Below are 23505 nucleotides of genomic sequence, written 5' to 3' on the forward strand. Positions count from 1 at the left end.
TTGATCTATATTTCTGTTTTTGTGCCAGTACCATACTGTCTTGATTACTGTAGCTTTGTAGTATAGTCTGAAGTCCAGGAGCCTGATTCCTCCAGCTCCATTTTTCTCTCTCAAGATTGCTTTGGCTATTTGGGGTCTTTTGTGTTTCCATATAAATTGTGAAATTTTTTGTTCCAGTTCTGTGAAAAATGCCATTGGTAGTTTGATAAGGATTGCACTGAATCTGTAGATTGCTTGGGATAGTATAGTTACTTTCACAGTATTGATTCTTCCAATCCAAGAACGTGGTATATCTCTCCATCTGTTTGTATCATCTTTAATTTCTTTCATCAGTGTCTTATAGTTTTCTGCGTACAGGTCTTTTGTCTCCTTAGGTAGGTTTATTCTTAGGTATTTTATTCTTTTTGTTGCAATGGTAAATGGGAGTTTTCCTTAATTTCTCTTTCAGAGTTTTTGTTGCTAGTGTATAAGAATGCAAGAGATTTCTGTGTATTAATTTTGTATCCTGCTAATTTACCAGATTCATTGATTAGGTCTAGTAGTTTTCTGGTAGCATCTTTAGGATTCTCTATGTATAGTATCATATCATCTGCGAACAGTGACAATTTTACTTCTTCTTTTCCGATTTGGATTCCTTTTATTTCTTTTTCTTCTCTGATTGCTGTGGCTAAAACTTCCAAAACTATGTTGAATAAGAGTGGTGAGAGTGGGCATCCTTGTCTTGTTCCTGATTTTAGAGGAAATGGTTTCAGTTTTTCACCATTGAGAATGATGTTGGCTGTGGGTTTGTCATATATGGCCTTTATTATTATGGGTAAATTCCCAGTATGCCTAGTTTTTGGAGAGTTTTTTTCATAAATGGGTGTTGAATTTTGCCAAACGCTTTTTCTGCATCTATTGAGATTATCATGGTTTTCATCCTTCAGTTTTTTAATATGGTGTATCACATTGATTGATTTTCATACATTGAAGAATCCTTGCATTTCTGGGATAAACCCCACTTGATCATGGTGTATGATCCTTTTAATGTGCTGTTGGATTCTGTTTGCTAATATGTTGTTGAGGATTTTTGCATGTATGTTCATCAGTGATATTGGCCTGTAGTTTTCTTTCTTTGTGACATCTTTATCTGGTTTTGGTATCAAGGTGATGGTGGCCTCTTACAATGAGTTTGGGAGTGTTCCTCCCTCTGCTATATTTTGGAAGAGTTTGAGAAGGATAGTTGTTAGCTCTTCTCTAAATGTTTGATAGAGTTTACCTGTGAAGCCATCTGGTCATGGGCTTTTGTTTGTTGGAAGATTTTTAATCACAGTTTCAATTTGGTCTGTGATTGGTCTGTTTATATTTTCTACTTCTTCCTGGTTCAGTCTCGGAAGGTTGTGCTTTTCTAAGAATTTGTCCATTTCTTCCTGCTTGTCCATTTTATTGGCATATAGTTGCTTGTAGTAATCTCTCATGATCCTTTGTATTTCTACAGTGTCAGTTGTTACTTCTCCTTTTTCATTTCTAATTCTGTTGATTTGAGTCTTCTCCCTTTTTTCTTGATGAATCTGGCTAGTGGCTTATCAATTTTGTTTATCTTCTCAAAGAACCAGCATTTAGTTTTATTAATCTTTGCTATTGTTTCCTTCATTTCTTTTTCATTTATTTCTGATCTGATCTTTATGATTTCTTTCTTTCTGCTAACTTTGGGGTTTTTTTTTTGTTGTTGCTCTTCTTTCTCTAATTGCTTTAGGTTTAAGGTTAAGTTGTTTATTTGAGCTGGTTCTTGTTTCTTGAGGTAGGATTGTATTGCTATAAACTTCCCTCTTAGGACTGCTCTTGCTGCATCCCATAGGTTTTGGGTCGTCGCGTTTCCATTGTCATTTGTTTCTAGGTATTTTTTGATATCCTCTTTGATTTCTTCAGTGATCTCTTGGTTATTTAGTAGTGTATTGTTTAGCCTCCATGTATTTGCATTTTTTAAAGTTTTTTTCCTATACTTGATATGTAGTCTCATAGCACTGTGTTTGGAAAAGATACTTGATATGATTTCAATTTTCTCTAATTTACCAAGGCTTGATTTGTGACCCAAGTTATGATCTATCCCGGAGAGTGTTCCATGAGCACTTGAGAAGAAAGTGTATTCTGTTGTTTTGGGATGGAATGTCCTATAAATATCAGTGAAGTCCATCTTGTTTAACGTGTCATTTATAGCTTGTGTTTCCTTATTTATTTTCATTGTCGATGGTCTGTCCATTGGTGAAAGTGGGGTGTTAAAGTCCCCTACTATGATTGTGTTACTGTTGATATCCCCTTTAATGGCTGTTAGCATCTGCCTTATTTATTGAGGTGCTCGTATCTTGGGTGCCTAAATATTTACAATTGTTACATCTTCTTGGATTGATCCCTTGATCATTATGTGTGTCCTTGTTTGTCTCCTGTAGTAGTCTTTATTTTAAAGTCTATTTTGTCTGATATGGGAATTGCTACTCCAGCTTTCTTTTGATTTCCATTTGCATGGAATATCTTTTTCCATCCCCTCACTTTCAGTCAGTATGTGTCCCTAGATCTGAAGTGGGTCTCTTGTAGACAGCATATATATGGGTCTTGTTTTTGTATCCATTCAGCCAGTCTGTGTCTTTTGGTTGGAGCATTTAATCCATTTACATTTAAGGTAATTATCGATATATATTTTTCTATTACCATTTTCTTAATTGTTCTGGGTTTGTTATTGTAGGTCTTTTCCTTCTCTTGTGTTTCCTGCCTAGAGAATTTCCTTTAGCATTTGTTGTAAAGCTGGTTTGGTGGTGCTGAATTCTCTTAGCTTTTGCTTGTCTGTAAAGGTTTTAATTTCTCTGTCAAATCTGAATGAGATCCTTGCTGGGTAGAGTAATATTGGTTGTAGGTTTTTCCCTTTCATCACTCTAAATATGTCCTGCCACTCCCTTCTGGCTTGCAGAGTTTCTGCTGAAAGATCGGCTTTAACCTTATGGGGATTCCCTTGTGTGTTATTTGTTGCTTTTCCCTTGCTGCTTTTAATATTTTTTCTTTGAATTTAATTTTTGATAGTTTGATTAAAATGTGTCTTGGCGTGTTTCTCCTTGGATTTATCCTGTATGGAACTATCTGTGCTTCCTGGATTTGATTGACTGTTTCCTTTCCCATGTTAGGGAAGTTTTCAACTATATTCTCTTCAGATACTTTCTCAGACCCTTTCTTTTTCTCTTCTTCTTCTGGGGCCCCTATAATTTGAATGTTGTTGTGTTTAATGTTATCTCCAAGGTCTCTGAGACTGTCCTTAATTCTTTTCATTCTTTTTTCTCTATTCTGCTCTGCGGTAGTTATTTCCACTCTTTCATCTTCCAGGTCACTTATCCATTCTTCTGCCTCAGTTATTCTGCTATTGATTCTTTCTAGAGAATTTTTAATTTCATTTATTGTGTTGTTCATCATTGTTTGTTTGCTCTTTAGTTCTTCTATGTCCTTGTTAATCATTTCTTGTATTTTCTCCATTCTATTTCCAAGATTTTTAGTCATCTTTACTATCATTACTCTGAATTCTTTTTGAGGTAGACTGCCTATTTCTCTTCATTTGTTTCATCTGGTGGGTTTTTATTTTACCTTGCTCCTTCATCTGCTGTGTGTTTCTCTGTTTTCTCAGTTTGCTTAACTTACTGTGTTTGGGATCTCTTTTTTGCAGGCTGCAGGTTCGTACTTCCCATTGTTTTTGGTGTCTGCCCCCAGTGAGTAAGGCTGGTTCAGTGGGCTGTGTAGGCTTCCTGGTGGAGGGGACTGGTGCCTGTGTTCTGGTGGTTGGGGCTGGATCTTGTCTTTCTGGTGTGCAGGGCTGTGTCCAGTGGTGTGTTTTGGGGTGTTTGTGCCCTTAGTATGATTTTAGGCAACCTCTCTACTAATGGGTGGGGTTGTGTTCCTGTCTTGCTAATTGTTTGGCATGGGGCATCCAGCACTGGAACTTGCTGGCCGTTGTGGGGAGCTGGGCCTTAGCGTTGAGATGGAGATCTCTGGGAGAGCTCTCGCCAATTGATATTATGTGGAACCGGGAGGTCTCTGGTGGTCCAGTGTCTTCAACTCGGCTCTCCCACCTCAGAGGCTCAGGCCTGACACCAGGCCAGAGCACCACGACCCTTTCAGCCACATGACTCAGAAGAAAAGGGAGAAAAAAGAAAGAAAAAAATAATAAATAAAAAATAATAAAATTATTAAAATAAAAAATTAAAAAATTATTAAAGTAAAAAAATAAAAAGTAATAATAAAATAAAAGAAGAGAGTAACCAAACCAAATAACAAATCCACCAATGATAACAAGCGCTAAAAACTATACTAAGATGAACTTGAAAATCAGAAACAAGTTAGCTGCAGACAGCAAACCCCAAGTCTACAGTTGCTCCCAAAGTCCATCCCCTCAGGTTTGGGTTGATTTGTTGTCTATTCAGGTATTCCACAGATGCAGGGTACATCAAGTTGACTGTGGAGATTTAATCCACTGCTCCTGAGGCTGCTGGGAGAGATTTCCCTTTCTCTTCTTTGTTCGCACAGCTCCTGGGGTTCAGCTTTGGATTTGGATCCGCCTCTGCATGTAGGTCGCCCTCAGGCATGTTACTGCCCAGACAGGACGGGGTTAAAGCAGCGGCTGATTAGGGGGCTCTGGCTTATTCAGGCTGGGGGGAAGGGAGGGGTACAGTAGTTATAATTGGAATGCAGGGCGAACCTGCAGTGGCAGAGGCTAGCGTGACGTTACAACAGCCTGAGACACGCCGTGTGTTCTCCTGGGGAACTTGTCTCTGGATCATAGGACCCTGGCAGTGGCGGGCTGCACAGGCTCCCGGGGGGTGTGGATAGTGACCTGTTCTTGCACACAGGATTCTTGGTAGCTGCAGCAGCAGTGTTAGCATTTCATGCCCATCTCTGGTGTCTGAGCTGATATCCTCAACTTGCACCCATCTCTGGAGCTTGTTTAGGCAGTACTCTGCCTTCCGTGGGCAGACAGGGAAGGAATCCCCTCTCCTCGTGCACCCCAAAACAATGGTCTATTGCCTCTTAGGCACTTCCAGACTTTTTCCCGGACTCCCTCCCAGCTAGCTGTGGCGCAGTAGCCCCCTTCAGGCTGTCTTCACGCCAACCCCAGTCCTCTCCCTGGGATCTGACCTCTGAAGCCCGAGCCTCAGCTCCCAGCCCCCACCCGTCCCAGTGGGTGAGCAGACAAGCCTCTCAGGCTGGTGAGTGCTGGTTGGCACCGATCCTCTGTGCGGGAATCTCTCCACTTTGCCCTGTGCACCCCTGTTGCTGCGCTCTCCTCCGTGGCTCCGAAGCTTCCCCCTGCCACCGCCCCCCCCACCCCGTCGCCGCCAGTGAAGGGGCTTCCTAGTGTGTGGAAACTTCTCCTCCTTAGGTGCAGGTCCCACCCCTGTTCTTTTGTCTCTGTTTTTTCTTTTTTCTTTTGCGCTACCCAAGTACGTGGGGGGGTTTCTTGCGTTTTGGGAAGTCTGAGGTCTTCTGCCAGCGTTCAGTAGGTGTTCTGTAGGAGTTGTTCCACATGGAGATATATTTTTGATGTATTTGTGGGGAGGAAGGTGATTTCCACGTCTTACTCCTCCACCATCTTGAAGGTCCCCCATACTTAGCCCTTTTAAGGGAGCTTTTTTATAAAATTCACTTTGTATGCAAAGACTCTTCAGCTTTTATAAATGGTGCTGAGTAAAAAGAAATTAATATTTACCTATTGGTAAAGAACCTTTGACATTGATATGAGACTAGAGTGACCTTGCTTTGTTAATTTTAAGTGAATTTCACATTTTACCCTAATGCTCCCAGAGTACGATTCTCGTGGCACAGTCTAACCCAGAAATACTTCTGAAGGCCAGTGACCTGAATCTTGGTTTAACCACTTACTAGTTAAGAAAACTTGGACAAATTACTTAACCTCTCTGTTTTCTTATTGTCCTACAGTGGATGAAACAGATACTCTATAGGGTTGTTTGGAAGTTCACGTGAAACAATGTGTGTCAAGGGGCTTTAGAAATTGGACGTTTTATATAAATGTCACAAGGTATTATCCCTATTGTCCTAATTATAATTAGGCTATGGCAATTCCAGTCAGATATACTTTTTCTTCTTTTGTGAGATCATAAAAGACATAGTTATCATTGCCATTAATTTGCTTTGAGTATTTCTTAGACCACTGGTTCTCAAGGTATGGTTCCCAGACCAGGAACATCCACCTTGTGTTAGAAATGGAAATTCTTGGGCCCCACCTCAGACCTCCTGAATCAGAACCCCTGGGGTTGGGGCCCAGCCAACCCAACCTGTGTTTTAACAGGACCTCCAAGGAGATTCTCCTGACACTAACGTCTGAGACCCACTGGTTTAGAGTTATACCCAACTGCATGTGGGTAGGCTCTGACTTTGCTGATGTTCTTTTAACCTGGCTTTTCTTTCAGACATGGAAGAGATTCTGAAAGACAAAATGTGTGTACCTAAGATTGAGTTGGAACCAACAGTTGACTTCCCAGAACACGCCTGCCAGCTAGGTGTGCCGTTTTTAGCATTGACATAGATCCTAGGAGCGCAGGTCCTTAAAGCACCCCCTTGGTTAAACACACACTTGCTGGAGATATGCTGAGGGTCCAGAGAGCCTTATCCTACTTAAGTGGGATAATAACAGTTGAATGAGATGACTGGTGAACTATTTGGTGAAATTCAGTAGAGCTGCACTGAGCTTGATTCCTATTCTGGCTACCCTTGAACATCAGGTGTCTCCTTCCCTCTAATAGTCTTTGGTCTTCCTCAAACGAACCCCCCACCTATTAATGAGTCTGGGGCCCACTCCTAAGTGCTCTGACAGGTCTTAGAAATAGCCAGGTGCCCCACTGCACACCCTGTGCTTTCCCGTCATACCCCTGGATTGCAACTATGCCATGGCTGTCCTGACAGACAGATGGACGGTAGTTACTTTAAAGTGAAAACCAGAGCTCTAAAGGTAATTAAGATGGAAGAAGGAAAGTGATAGGAAAACATTAGGGAAACCATGGTGCTGCCGGGTTGATCCACAAGGGCAGAGGTGCGTGGTAGGTGTACAATAGCTACTTACGGAATGAATGAATGAGGACGGAATTTTGTGTTTTGGGAGCTATCCTGCCTACTTAACTTACGAGCATCTATCTTATTCCAAATGAACAGACATTATGCCTTGATTGAGTGAACTATTAGATATGTTTAGTTTTATATGCAGATATAAATAGATTTGGTCTTTCTATGGTTCGAATTTCCTCCCATCAGCTTTCCCTTAATTATCCACAAGTGTTCCAAACCTTCATTAGCTAAATAGGATGCAGATGATGGTCATTAGTCTGGGATGTAAATCCTGCTGGCACATTCAATGGCTTTTCACTTGGTTAATTGAAATTTTCAGTATTCATGGACTACAAGAAAACACTGTAATTTTATCATTTATTCAGGGGTATAATTTTTTTCCTTTAGCAGGTTGTATTTTATAATTATGCAGTTAAAAAAAATAAATATGAATGCCACACTTTTCCTGGAGGGGATATCACTATTTTCAGTGCACATGTGTCAATGCTAGTCTACTAAAGCATGAAGACCAAATAGAAAGTCATACTTTGTCTAGAAATCCTAAAATTGACCAACTAAAATGTCTAAGAAAGCATCCAAGTAGTATGCACTTTGGGAACCCATTGATTCAAGTGTAAGAGACTTCCAAATTGTTAGTAATATGTGTGGGTCTGGTCTTGACATCTACCAATGAATAAGAAATCATCCAGTTTTCTGTGGGGTGCAAATTTCAGGTATCAAATGGAGATGCTTTATGCAGGCATTATTCCTTTAAATGGTTCTTAGCTTTCAACTGCATTTGACCATTTATCAAACCTAGCTGGCCTCTGGTGATATTTGGTTGAGAGTGACACACACACACACACACACACACACACACACACACACACACACACACACACACACACACACACACACACACACACCTGATACCTGAAATAAAATTTCACAAAATTACCAACTATCTCAGAAATTCAGTTTCTGAATTCCTTAATTTTTATAAGCCAATACTTAAGCAATACTCTTTGCTTGCCCCCAACTTTGTTCCAATTTAATCGAGTGTCATATGTTTGCTGTTTTAAAAACATAAATCTTAGTTATAGACATTGCATGGCAGAAGTTGGCTCAGTAGAGGCAGGGTATATCTATTTCTGTTCTTTTCTAAACCTAATTTAGTGGGAATGAAACAACATTGTAATAACTCTCAGAGGTAAACTCTCCCTTAAAAAGGAGTATAGAACATATGAAGTCTCTTTTCAGTGCTCAATCACTTTGCAAAACACACCCACCAGTGAGAATCAGCTAAGCAGCTGCCCGTCTAGAAGTCTCTTTTTGTAGGCTAGACTGGATGAACCATTGATCACTGGTCTTGTGTCTAGGTTGTCTTACCAAGGCCTTATCAGTCTCACTTGTTTGTCCCAAGTCACTCTTCCTTCTGGGTTGCTTTGGCCTTTTTGCCCACTTGGAATATTTCTGCAAACGATTCTTAATGTTAATTTAAGGAAGACATGTTTAAGCACCTCAATCTTCTAAATGAATCATTATTTTATATATACATAGATATATATAAGATATATATCTTAATAAATATATAATATATAAATATATTCAATATATAATATATAAATATAAATATTTGATATATACCTGTCAATATTTAATTTATATCTGTCTCAAAGTTGAATATAAAGACATTTTATAAGTTATGCTTTTGTGAATTCCCTGAAGAACTCTCTGTGCCTCTGTAGATAATCAAGAGCTGACCATGTTATTCAGCCAGATGTTCTATCCTCAGAGGATGGAGGAAAGAAGTAGGCACTATACTCACTGATTTCTAAACAATGTGCCTGATAAGATCCAGCCCATTTTCTTCAAATTAGCCAGGGTTCTCATGAACTAAAAGGAAATGAATAGGGGTTTCCTCATTTCATAATGAAAAATTCAAGACCGTCAGGCCAGCAATCTGTCTTAAGCTCACAAAGTTAATAAGCTTGTCTCTTATTAAGAAGAGACAAGCGTTAAATGCCTAGACTCCTGAGCAAGTAGTCCATTTGTCTAACTGTCCAACGAGTCTGTCATAAAAGACCAGCAAACATATAAGCTCTAATAAGGGGTCACATTCAACTAGAGCACATCAGCCATAACCAGTATCTGCCCTTGGCAAAACTGTGTCAAATTAAAGTGTATTGTAGTGGACAGAGCAGTGCTTCACACAGACCTTCTAGCACGCTGCCCTCAGCTGTCAGCCCTTTCGGGAAATTGCCCTTGGCTGAACAAAGGCATCATGCCTAGGGTCTACCCAGCTTCAGAGTTCCCCACTGGGTTTGCTGAGACCTTTGTTGAACTTGCACCACAGCCCAACTCTCCCTCTGCTCAGTCCTGCACCCTTCCCTTCCCCTCTCCAAGTGGAGATCCCAGAGCATGCCCTAATAAACATCCTGCCTGCTAATCTCCATCTCACAGACTGCTTTTTAGGGAGACCACCCTGCGACCTGTGTGATCTTTTCCTTCGCATTGAGTGTCTTCATGATCTAAGTCTTCATTTCTCTCCTATCAAAATCTGCTTTTGAAATTAATAGAAGACAAGAAGATTCTGCTTGTAGGAAAGGGAATGAATAAATTCATTCTTTCTAAGGTGTAACAGACCAACGAATATAATACTTGAAATTTCCAACTTTCCCGTTTGCGGTGACTCTTACACCCTAGTATCCCTCGAGGGTTTGTCTATTATGATTCAAAGCCTTATGCTAAAAACAGAGCTCTAATAAGTGAAATTTCAGGCATCAGTATAAAAATGGATAACAGTGGGGCCTCACCTTTCTAGATTCATTTTGGGAAATTGCTATAACTGTCCATATGTAATACCGTACACCCCATGCTGGTCGCCCTGCCAACAGCCTTAGAAGTCAGTGCTCTAAAAAAGTCATTGTGCTTCATTGTGACAAACGCAGCATCAGGCAAACTTTGGTGGAGGGGACCCATTAGGAGTTACCTCTTTAGTAGAAAAATATTGATGCAACAATCAAGAATGTCACAGCATGGGTAAGTCACCATGTTTTGAGTCTTTCATTTTCCATAATTAAAGTGAACATATTATCGGAAGGTTTAGAAAGCCCACTCAAAGTCATTCACAGTAGCTGCAATTAGGAAATTGGAATGCCAGCGAAAGACTTTCGACGGAACGAAATGAGACTGACCAAGCGTATAAGTACTGTCCCCTTAGAAAATGGCCAAATTAAGGATATGGACTCTCTTTGACCTTTGCCATACCTCTTTCACACTCATTCCATGTCCTGAGATTTCACTGTATGTTTGTCCTTTGGCTCAAGTGGTTCCTTGCTACAAATGTAACATTTAGAGCTACCTGTATTAATTTTTTTTAGTGAAGCCAATTTCACCCATCTCTGACTCTCATTTCTCCTCCAAACCTGTTTCTCAGGTTACCTGAGACTGTTTTTGAAGGTTGAATGGTATTGCTTAATTTCGAAGATCATTTCCCCTGGGGCTAATGTCTGAATTCTTAGACGTGTTCATTAATTTACTCTCCCCAGTGATGTATCTTAAGCTTAGTTAAAAATGCAATTAGAATCGCTCAAGTTGCGCCCACGTGGGCGACCACACGCAGTCTTCAGTAGCTGGGATTTGTTTCTCCCCTAGTGTTTTATTATGTTGCCATTTAGGACAGAGAGTGAGACTTGAAATCAGGAGCAGGAGGAGAAATTCCCACCGTTAGACTTCTGTTTCCTGGAAAAAATTTAGTTGCACTAGTCAGGGGATCAGAATCATTTCCATAACTAGCTCCTTTAGAGTTTAGACCTGTTGTTCTCAACTGGGGGTGATTCTGCCAGCCCCCCACCTCCCAGGGGACATTTGGCAATGTCCGGAGACATTTTTGGTTGTCGCGACTGACGTGGGGAGGGAGGTGTGCTACTGGCCTCTGGTGGGTAGAGGCCAGGAATGCTGCAAAACATTCTAGGGTGCTGAGTACCACGACAAGAATTATCCAGTCCAAAGTGTTCATAGGCCCAACGCTGAAAAATTGATTTAGCCAAACCAAGTGGATACTAGACAATAGATATATGCTAAAGAGAGAGAAAATGTATTTTACTACTATTCAGGAGCCTTTTGTGTCTCTCCCTTGGCTTCTCTTTGTAATGCTATGACACGTGAGTCTGCTTTTCCAGCACTCTGCTTCCAAAACAGTGTTTTGGGATAAGGGCTGCAGTCATTTTTTTCTGTTGTTGTTGCATTTTCCCATCGAGTGCATATTTAGTGGATACCCTTTTTTTTTGTGCCAGGCACTGGGCTAGGTAATGGGGCTACAGCAATGTCCAAGTCTTGTTGGGTCTTTCCCTCCCTGGAGCAGAAATCTGAGAGTGAACATTAAGGTCAATCTCATGATACAGGGCTCAGCGTACAAACACGTAAAAATGACAAAAGGTTACAAATGCATAGAGATGACAAAAGGTCACGAGGAAGACGTTTGGGGGGAAGATTATAGGTGGGGTGTTTCAGTGTAACTTGTGTGAGCTGTTTGCTTCTTTGGCTGTTCTCTCTCTCCTTACTGGCTCAATCTTGACTTTGGCTTTTCCTCTTTTTTTCCCATCACCAAAATTCTCTCCTCCTTTCTCTTTTCCCCTTTTAATTCAAACTTTCTGAATATGTACCCCTTCCTTCACAAACAAAATAAAAACACAAATAAAAACGCCAGCAATCCAAATTTAAAGACCACACCCAACGTAAACCTTAAACTTAATTTTTCTTCATTAAAGATACTTTTTTTGTATGTTTATCCATGTCTGTGTTTTCTGTCCTTTAATACTGTGTATTATTTTGGGCCAGAATATGTGCTGGCCCAGATTCTTAACTTTTTTTTACTGCTTGTCCGAAAACAAATCAAAACCCTAGATGGGTTGACAAATATTTTTATGTTATATGAGGAGAGAGTGGGAGGAAGATTATATACATTAGATCTTTGAGCCATACCAAAGTCTCTGTTATACATTTCTTTTAGTTCTTTTGACTCTATTCAACCAAAATAAAATTATCAGTGGTATGTATATATATACACACACATATATATACATACACACTGTGTGTATATATATATACACACACACATATATGTACATACCACACATATGTACATGCATACATACACACATATACATAATACATATGTATACATATATGGCATATATATAAAAGAATATTTATTGCAAAGCAAAAACAAAAGAATAAAATCCTGGAAACCATCAAATATCCACCAATAAAGGAAAGCATGCATAAAGTATGGTATATCCATATTATGGAATGTTATAGAGCTATTAAGAAGAATGAGTCAATCTATGTGAACTGACTGGAAAGATGTTGATAATATAGCCTTAGTAGTATGGTATGGTCTCAAGAAAGAAGAAACTTCTCTATGTACATGTGTAATATAAAACACACAATTAACATGTAATACATGCATTTGCATAAAAATAGAGAAAGTGTGGAAGGATGAATACAAATTTTTACTACTGGTTACCTCAGAAGAATAGGTTAGAAAGGGGATTGGCTCATTAAGAATATATATTAGTTTTGTAATTAAAGAAAAAGTAGAAAATTTTACTGAAAAAAAATTTAATACCGTTATGTCCATTGAGCTCTTCATAGGATAGTCCAAAAGGAACAAACTTGCATGTAAATTCCAACGGGCCTTGAATGCCAGAGTGCCTTTTTAGTGGCTCATGAGGCCAAGAAAATATTCACACAACTGTAAAAAGTCAATCACAGGGAGAACGAGTGAGCTAAGGAGAGTGGGGATGAGACGACAAGAGCCCTGATACTGCTGCTCAGACTCACACATCTCATGGATGGGGAGAAGCTCCGCTCCATCACTCAGGCTATTCACAGGTGTCATTTGAAAGATTTTGGCATTTGACAATTTGCACGTATCTCTTTAAGATAAAGAGAGTGCCGTGTGTGGTTGAGAACAATTAACCTAATTGTGCTGTGGTCCTTTATTTGTGAAATAAAGATAAATAAGAGTCTTTACTTCACTGGATCATCATTGGCCCATTATGAATGTTCTGACTTGGAGGGGGTGGCAGTGGGAGCAGTGAAGGGCAGATACTTTAAAATCCAGAGAAATCAGTGGGGTCATAGGAGGTGGTACCCACCTTGGACTGGAGATGCATGGGGCAGGTCAATATCATTACACTTTGCCAGTTCTAATGTGTCTCCCACCTTCTTGTTTTGCAGACCACCATTCTCAGCACATTGGCTAGTGAGAAGTCCTTATCTGACTGCAAAAAGGTAAGTCAGCCTCCAGAAATTGCAGCCTGCTGTCAGAGTAATAAAAAGCTTCAGAATTGATGACATTCGGTTGAAAAAGCTGTGGTATCAATGAGAATGTTCTGCTGACATATTGTAGTCCTCTTTCCTCAGAGATGGAAATTCGAATGGTTCTCTTTAAGGCTGTGGAAAACTCTGTTATTGTTTGACAGCCTCTTCTTCTAAAGAAGCTCTGTTTCCATATATTTCTATCTCGCTATTATCTGATATTTTATTCTGCAAGGTGAGCATCAAGGGAGTTCAGGGCAAGCTACATTGCAGGCGTCTCTATCTTTGTTTGCAAATGTAAATCTAATAAACCTAAACCCAATACAATATAAAAATGATTTCGTATTTGGAAAGCTGATCATATAGCATAAAAATCTGGTTTGGATTCACCAGAGTCAAGTTTGAGAAGCTGTCATGCTTTGCAAAAGGATTAGCCTCGCTGGCATCTGATGGAAGCCGTCCTGTAATGGATCATGTCTGAGGGCTGCCTGCTAGAGCAGCAACAGCGTGTCTAATTCCTGGCCTTCGCAGTCCAGGGGGCACTTTTATCCGCCTCTTTAATCTCGGGTTTAACTAGATCTTCTCCTTCTGGAGGGGAAAGAAGCGATTTCACAGTCTGAAAGCTCAAATAAATTCTTTGACGCTATCTATTGATATGGAAAACCAGGTGCATTAGGAGTTGACCTGTGCCTGGTATATTAGTTACTTGGCATTTCTAAGGATTTGATACCATGACATTGTTTGCTGGGCTGTTTCCGTTTCTGAATTTGCTTGATATGGAAATAGGTAGCGGGGAACTTCATCTTTAAAGGTGGTGTGAGGGCCCACTGTTCTGAATGCCATCGTTTCATTATCTTGATCATTTTTTTATTGCCTATTAAGTCTCCATCTTGATTGAGTTCTGCTGTGTTTGTCTTGCTCTCAGCTCCCTGAGAGCAAAGTCCATGTGGAATTCTTAAAATTATAGAGCTTAGAGAACAAAAGGACGTTAAGGGTTCTCTAGTCTCCCCGTTTTCCCACAGCGGGACTGCCATCGATATAATTTATAAATGGACCTCTAGCCTCCACTTGAATATTCTACTGATGGGGAACTTAATGACCCTACCTGTTCGCTAGTGAGACAAAGGATTAGAGAGTTAGTTCTTCATTTTACTGAGCCAGTATCTGCCTCCTTTTGATTTCTGCTTACCGATTTAAGTGTGAAGCCAGTTAATACGCTTTCTTCTGAATCTTCTCCCCACCCTATTGCAGGGCTATATATTTTTCTTCTTTATTTCTAATAAGACATTGATAATGATTGATTTCCAAAAGATGGCTGCTGGGAGCTGGCTGTGTGGTTTCAAAAAATGGCTCTGCCACTTGTTACTTATGTGACTTTGGGTTGGTGACATAACCTATTTGTGCCTCACTTTTATCATCTGTAGAATGGAGATAATAGTTGTACATACCTCATGAGGCAGATGAGTTAACGTACATAAAGTGCTTAGAACAGTGCCCAACACATAGAAGTGCTATATTAGCTATTATTACTATGGCTTCTAGACCAGGTTATCCTTTTTTGGGGGGGCATAGTTTTTATAACCAATGTCAAGAATTGTGCTTTTTACTCTTCATTCAGCAAGTTGTGATTACAAACTTTGTGTATGACAGGAACAGCAGAAGACATGGTCTATGATGAAAGGATAAGCTGTAGGCATTCTTGAGTGCAGCACTAACATTCTACTAATACACTGAAAGATGGCACCAGTTTCTATTTAAAAGCCATATCCTTCTGTTGACCATGTGAAGCTTAATGTCCTTCTATGAGCCCTTAAGACATTTTTACATGAGTTGGTATTAAAACATGAATCTATTTTATATTTATGTAAATGATTCTTTTAGTATGGATGCAGGCCATTATGTTTATTTTTATTCATTTAAAAAATTTTGATCAATTAAGATAATTTAGGGCTTCCCTGGTGGCCCAGTGGTTAAGAATCCGCCTGATAATACAGGGGACACAGGTTCGAGCCCTGGTCCAGTAAGATCCCACATGCTGCGGAGCAACTAAGCCTGTGCGCCACAACTACTGAGCCTGCACGCCACAACTACTGAAGCCCACGGCCCTAGAGCCCATGCTCCGCAACAAGAGAAGCCACCGCAGTGAGAAGCCCGTGCACCACAGTGAAGAGTAGCCCCCGCTCGCTGCAACTAGAGAAAGCCCACGTGCAGCAATGAATACCCAACGCAGCCAAAAATAAATAAATAAAATAAATTTTAAAAAAACAGTTAAAAAAATTTAGATAATTTATAAACCCAGGCCTGTTATCCAACTTTTTACTACCTCTCCCAGTTCTACGTCATGTACAAATTAGAGTAGCGTAGTTGGTCTCTATGATTTCACTTTCATTCATCCATTCATCCATGTTGTCCATTCATTCAGTGAATAAGGGTTCACTGAGCATCTGCTATGGGACATGAACTGGAATATATGGTAAACAAGTCACATCTGATCTTCACCCTCATAGATCTAGTAGATGGTCATTAAATAAGTAAAATTGTCATGGATAATATATTGTGATAGCAAAATTGTGATGGATGATATGATTTTTTTAAGTTGGGAGGTTAGAGATCATATACCAGGAGAAGCTAACCTAATCAGGGTCAGGGAAAACTTTCCTGAAGAAGTGAATTTCACACACAGTAAATGAATGGGATTTGGCTGTGCGAAGACAAGGTAGAAGCAGAAAAACAGCAAGTGTGAAAGTCTGGAAGTGAGAGGTAGAGAATTATAAAATGTTCAGAGTGTCTGGAAATTACAACTTGAAATCGAGGATGGGAACAGTGAGACAAAAGGCAGCCTGGTCATGAAGGGCCTTGTAAAACCATAGGAAGAGTTTAGATTTATTGTGAGGGTAACAAGAAATTTTTAAAGGACTTTGAACTTGGGAGGGTAAGTACGTATGATGTGATATGATTTTTATTTTGAGATCACTTGGCTACTGAACACAGAAGAAGCAAAATTTTAGTTATGAAGTCTAGGTGAGAGGCTATAATCTAGGCAAGAGATGGTAGCGACCAGAATCAGAAAAATGGCAGTGAGAATCAAGAGATATTTGGGTGATAAAATCAACAGCATATAATAATAGTGTGGATACATGGGAGAAGAAGTAGCTAAGGATGATTCCCTGATTTCTGACATGGGCAATGGGCAAAATTGTGGTGCTATTTTCTAAGACAGGAACAGGGTTAGGGAGGAAGTTGGTATAGTTCAGATGAGTTCAGATGAGTATTGATTGGTATATGTCAAATGAGTTCAGATTGGTATATGTCAAATTTGAGAGCTCTCCTAGTAAGGATGGTCAGCAGGCATCTGGGCATGTAGATTTATAATTCAGGAAAGCTTTCTGGGCTGGAGATATGAATATGGGAGGAATATGCATGTAGAGAATGATTGAAGGAGTGGGAATGGATGAGATTGCCCAGGGAGGGTGTGGAGAGTGAGAAGGAGGAGGGTTTATAAGACTCTTGAGGAGCATTGATATATAAGGGCTGGGAGAAGACTATGGACCTGTGAAAGGAACTAAGACAGAGCCATGGAGGTTGAAAGAAACCAGAAGAATGTGATGTCACAGAAGTCAAATAAATTTTAAAAAGTTGTCATTAAAAATGAGGCAGTAATTAATATCAAAACTGTTGCTGGAAAAAAAAATACCTGTTGCTGAAAGGTTAAGTAAAATAAGGACTGAAAAGTAACCATTAGGTTTATCAATATCATAGGTCATGTTGGTTTTAGCAAGAGCAAAGTGATGGGTGTAGAAGCCAGATTGCCGTAGATTTAGGATTGAGTGAAGAAGGAAGTAAAATGGTAACATAGAGTCTTCTTTAAAGGAATTTGTTGAAAAAGGAAGGAGAGGGATGAGTAGTTGGAAGGGGGCTATAGGGTTGAGGGAGGGTCCTTTAGGATAGATTTGAGAGAGCGTGTTTAAATGCTGTTAGAAAGAAGACAATGGAAAGGTAAGGAGTAAGGTTCTTAGAAAAGAGAGGGGGCAATCTGTTGAGTGAGGTTTTTGAGAAGATTGAAGTCTTTGTATTCTAAAGCACAGAATTAACCTTAGGCTGATGGAGGGACACATCTTGCTCTCTAACAGGAGGGAAGGAAGAAAAGATAGAACTCATGTAGGTAAGAATTATGGGAGCAGGGAGCCAGAATGGGGACATGCCACTACATGACTCTGGTCAATTCATCTACTTTGTTTTCTGTTTTTGTGTGGGGAGGTGGGATGATTATTCAACCAGCTTTGAGTCTGCACAGCTATACTCTTTCAACAGGATGGAATCTACAGATATTCCCCCTCATATTTTGCTTAGACATTGCCATTCACATGATCAGCAATCTCCAGACAATCTTGCCTGTACAAATAAGGTCTTTTTTAAGAAAATCACTCTCAAGTCTGTCCCAAGTATTCATGATCTCTTCCAAGGCCTAGATCTGTGTTGCTGACTAACTAGTAAGCAGATCTTGTCCACATATTCTCTCCCATCCTGACCTTTCTTTTTCTTCTCTTATATTCACCACTTCAGTTAACGGCTTCACCATTCCAAACTAGAAACCTTGGTGTCATCCAGGACTCCTCCCTTTCCTTTCCTTCCCACATCCAACTAGCTATCAAATCCCATCAACTCCATCTTGAAATGTTTCTAGAATCTCTCCCTCATCTCTTTCCTTGCTTCCTCATCCATCCTTTGAAAGGTTGTAACAACTCCCTGCTCGCTCTTTCCTTATACCAAGTTTTCCCTTCTCCACTCCATTTTCCAAAATACTGCCAGGGTTACTTTCCAGAAGACAAGCAAGAAACACAGCCGTGTGTGTCAAACCCTTACTTAAAAACATCTAAGGGTTTTCAGTTTTTCTTCAAAATAGCCCCCAAACTCTGCATCGCTTGGTCAGTCATTCCCATTATCTTTAGCCACATACCATGATGTTTTTCTAGGTGCTGGGGTCTGGAGGACTGCTAGAATGCCCTTCTGCCCTCTCATCTGCTTGGAAAACTTACTCTTCTATGGAGGGACCCCTCCCTTTGTCACTTTCTTTTCAAGCATTTTTAAAAGACTTTCTTGGTTTCTCCAGGAAAGATGAGTGGTTTTACCTCCTTGCTGGGTCCATAACATTTTGTACCGACTCCAAGTATAACCTAACAACAACCACACAACTTGTCAAATGTTTACCATGTTCGCAGCCCTGTGAGAAGTTCTTTGCATGGATTATCTCATTTGATTTTTATAACGGCCCTCACAGGTAGGTAATAGTATTACTGCCGTTGACAGGTGAAGAACTTGCTGGAGGAAACTCCAGTAGAAGTTGTTGCAGTCAGGATGTGAATCCAGGCTCTCTGACCTCAGAGTCATTGCTTTTAGTGTTTGTCACCTCCTCTGCTATTGGATTCTAAATCCTTATTTATGGGTCCAGCTTCCCCCTAAACTATCAGCTCTTAGAGGGGAGGAACCATGACTGATTCTGTTAGGAATAATAAAAAATACCCCACAGGTAGTAAGATCTCAATAAAGGTCTATTTAATGACTGGATTTGCTACATACATGGTTGTCCCTTAGCATAATATTATTATGGGGCCATTTTGTTCTAAAAAGTGTTTGTTTTTTTTCCTTTTCATAGGAGTTGAGAAAAGAATATTTTATATTCAGTGTTCACTATAAAGGTAATTTCTACATTAAAATAAGTTGTTAATGGATAGCTGGTGGGGATTGAAATGTTTAGCTTAGCCAAAGATAGCAAATATTCTAAGGCTTACCTCCTACCTTATACAGTTGTAAGAACCCTATTCTTATTTTCAGCCAAAGACCAATTCACTCCATAATTTGGAAAACCTAAAAACATCTAGGTAATATACAGAAATTCATTCATTCATTCATAAGTATTTATTGAGTACCTCCTATTGCAAAGCAGTTGTTATTGTTAACATGTTATAGAGGAAAAACGAATATGCCAAGACATGAGATGACTTGCTCTAGGGCACATGTTAAACTCAAGGCAGACTCTTAGAGGAACGGCCTAATTCAGATCTTCTGATTTTCTCTCTCTAAAACCACTTCACCCCACAGTTTTTAACTAGAGTTGACACATGGAGGGTATGTATTGGGTGGGCGAGCTACAGGGAATGATCCTCAAGCGTGCTTCATGATGTCTCCTGACACCTGTTTTATGTTCATGGATATTTATATTTTTGTGTCTTGATTCTTTTCCATCTCTCAGTGCAAGATACTTGGACCCAGATGTGTTTGACTCAACAGGTTTAGTGTGGGGACATTCTGACCTAGCACTATTGAACTTCCAGCATTTTAATTGGAAGTTATATGTAAAACAGATATCCTTACCCCTTCTCCAAGGCTCCTCACTCTGACCCTGCCCCCCACCCCTGGGGCACAGGTCAGAGATAGTCAAGGGGTGACAGATAGGTGAGGGTGATGGATGGGGTGAAGGTCAGGGATAAGATGAATCCCAGAGATGGGTCAAAGGTTAGAAATTTCCATTTCACAAATTACTTGGAAATGAAAAGCAGTGGTTTTCCAGTTTGACATCAAAATGCCCTACCTTATCCTGCTGTAAATTCCATCTACATATGGTAACCTAGACTCCCAACCATATAATAGTAGTCATATAAATAGGTTTCTCAGGTTGGAGAGTTTATTTTAAAAAGTCAGCTGTCATTTGATGGTTTATTGTACCTTGTGTGTGTGTGTGTGGTGGGCTCCATTTCTCTCTCTGTCTGTCTCTCTCTGTCCTCTCTCCTTGGACTTCTGATATCTTAACCCATATAAATGACAACCTTTAAAAAAATAGTACATTTAGGAAATGTATCCTTATCATGTTAAAAGGTATTGGTTTGGGGAATATGTGCGAACCTAGAGGAGATCCGTCTGTTGATGGTGGTAATTTGTGGGAGTATTTGTGACTGCGTTGACTGTCCTTCTCTTCCATCTGACCGTTTGCTTTGACTCGGTCTCTCCACTGTTACCAGTGATGTATGAGTATGCAGAACACGTGCTAATGTAATTGCTTAGCCCACTGGTTGATGTTTTTATTTTTAATAGACATAGGCTGTGCTTCACTCACATAGGCAAGGTAATTTTCCTTCAGGAAGAGGTGATTAAAATAGACAATGTAATGGGCTTTTGGAAGTTTTTCATCCATGTTGATGAATGGGTCTCTGTGTAAACACAGCCCAAGATTGTAATATCAGTGGTTAAGATGTTTACTTACAGTTGGTTCCTCAGCCTTTGAGACTATATTATATCTGGCTTCCTCTTTTAAAGACCAAGACTTAATGTCTAGACGGCGTTCACTGACCTCCACAGCCGGCTGGGCAGATTCCCATGACTCTTGGCCTCTTGGCAGAATTTCCAGGCTGGTAGGTCACGGTTGCTTCTTCCCATGCCCTGAGAAAGGGCACAAAGACCAAATCAACCCTGTCAGCATCGAGGAAAATTTTCAGTTCCCCCCTGAGAAAGACAGCATCCCATGTTCTGGAGCAGTCACAGTGAAGGGTATCATTTCAAGTACATTTAAATGCTGTTTACTTTTTAAATAGTTGTTTTGGAAGCTACGAAGGTTCGTTTTTGGGCAGAGTGCTGTTTTGCTGACTTGCCGTAGGGCTGTCTGCTGGATAAAGGATGATACATACGTATTTGCAAAGTTCTATCCTTTTTATCGTATGTGCCAATCAGTTTATAGGAAGGAAAGTTGTATTGCTTTAAACAGAGGGGCACCATTGCAGCCAGCCCATCCCCACCTTCCTGCCACTTCTCCTCTCACTCCCCCAGCGAAGAATGGGCTCAGTGTTCATTTGCAATATTTGGGATAAGGATGGGTGATTCTGGATTCCATGCACTCTCCTCTCAACTCTTATTGGTTGGTTTTGGTTCTTATTGTTGCATTTTCCCATCCTACTCTCCTGAGAGGCAGTATGGTGCAGGGTTAAGAGCACAGACTCTGGAGACCAATGTCTGTGACTGGAGTCCCAGCTCTACCACCCATGAGCTCTACAGCTTTGCCCAAGTCACTCAGCCTCTCTGTGCCTCACTTGTGTCATGTATAAAATGAGACAAATAATGGTATCAACCTATGGAATTGAGGTAAGGATTGAATAGGTGGATCCACATAAATTCTTAGAACAGTGTCTCAGTAAGAGATGTTCATTATTATTCCATCCCTGTGCTTGCAGAGAATAATTTGAGCTTTAGTATTTTGAATTCCACTTAATCTTTTTGCTCTAAAAAACCAACAATATTAAGGAAAGTACATCAATAGACTTGGGCTAACGTCAGCATTTGGAAAAAATGTAAACAGTAATTACATTGGAGAAGAACCCTCATATGGGCCTCTAATTCTTATTTACTCTAATTCTTAATTAGAATGCACTCAAGTTCAATATTGTTATGAGTTCCAGCTCTGTAGAAACAAATAACTTCTTAATAAGTGAAAGATAAGGCCTTCTTAATTGTACAGTGAATATACTTTTCTGTATCTCTAGCACCTGACACAATTTTGAGCACACAGTAGACATTTAATAATGCTTGTTAATTCTTAAGCTTGGCTTGGTATTATTCTTCCCAAAGCCTCCAGGAGAAGGCTTGAAATGGAAAAGAAAGGAAGAGGAAGAATCTACTCTTTGTAGATGGGCTTGTGGCTTTTCTCTTCATTGAAAGGGTTTAGGTTGGTGACTACTGTGGAAATGTTGGACTTCCTTGCTTTCAGTGTAGTAGCCATGGAGATAATTGAATCGAGTGAACATTGGTGATTCCTCCATAATATTATCATTTTATATCCCTAGCCTAGGAATTTTTTGTTCTTGACCTTATGATCTTGAAATTTTCAAAGAAAGACACGTATTCCCACGGTCAGACCAAGTAGTCATAGGTCACTTGGTTTGGGATTAAAATTGGTTGTGGAAAATAGTCTTAGGACCAGATGAAATTCATTGCCTGTTTTTGTGTATGTCCTACCTTAAGCAAGAATCAAAGAATAAATTATAATCATTTTTTGGATGAGGTATAATTTACGGCAAATAAAACGTACTGATAAGTTTACAGTTTAATGATATAACTATTACTTTTTTTAAATTTAAAAACAGAATCCCATCAGTAGCATTACCTTATGCCTTTTGGGGTGTGGGCATTTTCATGAATTGAGCCTTACTGCTAAGGACAGCACCGATGATGCCAGAGCACACACATTATTCTCTCCCAGCAGCTGCTGTAATTGTCACCATCCTTTCAGAATAAACAGCACATTTAGATCCATAGATTGTATAATATAGTCATTGTCTGCAACAGTAACACTGCTAATGGAAGGAAGGTAGTTAAGGACAAATGTCATGAATTCTGTTGGTCTAATCCCTTTTGAGCTCTAATTATCCCTCTGTGTCTGCATTTGAACAAATTTCAAGAATATGACCTTCGGCGTCTGTGGTTCATGCATAACTGCTCATGTAATATACATTTTAGGATATATTTGAAACAGTAATAACTAACAGCACCCTCCCCACCACACGCACCTACACCTGAAAAAAACTATTTTGAGCTTCCAAAAAAAACTGTGAATTTTTGTCACAGCAATTCCAATTCGTTTAATGGGGTGGCAAAAATAAAGGGATGTTGACTAATCTTGCAAATTATACATGCAAAAGGGCATTTAAGAATTGTTTTATATGTATGTGTGTATATATATATATATGCATTGTTTTATATGTATGTGTGTGTATATATATATGCATTGTTTTATATGTATGTGTGTGTATATATATATGCATTGTTTATGTGTGTGTATATATATATGCATTGTTTTATATGTGTGTGTGTATATATATATGCATTGTTTTATATGTATGTGTGTGTATATATATATGCATTGTCTATATGTATGTGTGTGAGTGTATATATATATGCATTGTTTTATATGTATGTGTGTATGTATATATATGTGAATTGTTTTATATGTATGTGTATATATATATGCATTGTTTTATATATATGTGTGTGTGTATATATATGCATTGTTTTGTGTGTGTGTGTGTATATATATATGCATTGTTTTATATGTATGTGTGTATA

The 23505-nt window shown here is 39.5% G+C and overlaps 1 protein-coding gene across 1 annotated transcript in view; it reads left to right on the plus strand.

Moving 5' to 3' along the window:
- RASGEF1B (RasGEF domain family member 1B) overlaps positions 1-23505 on the plus strand; it is a gene marked incomplete at its 5' end in the record, with an annotated part of 555712 nt that overhangs the window by 194787 nt on the left and 337420 nt on the right. Inside the window, one exon of the mRNA XM_082463803.1 lies at positions 13318-13371. Within this exon, the coding sequence (XP_082319929.1) occupies positions 13318-13371 (54 nt within the window). The remainder of the gene's footprint in view (positions 1-13317; positions 13372-23505) is intronic.

Source organism: Balaenoptera physalus (assembly GCF_965194825.1).
Source record: "Balaenoptera physalus genome assembly, chromosome: 5".
Taxonomy (NCBI): domain Eukaryota; kingdom Metazoa; phylum Chordata; class Mammalia; order Artiodactyla; family Balaenopteridae; genus Balaenoptera; species Balaenoptera physalus.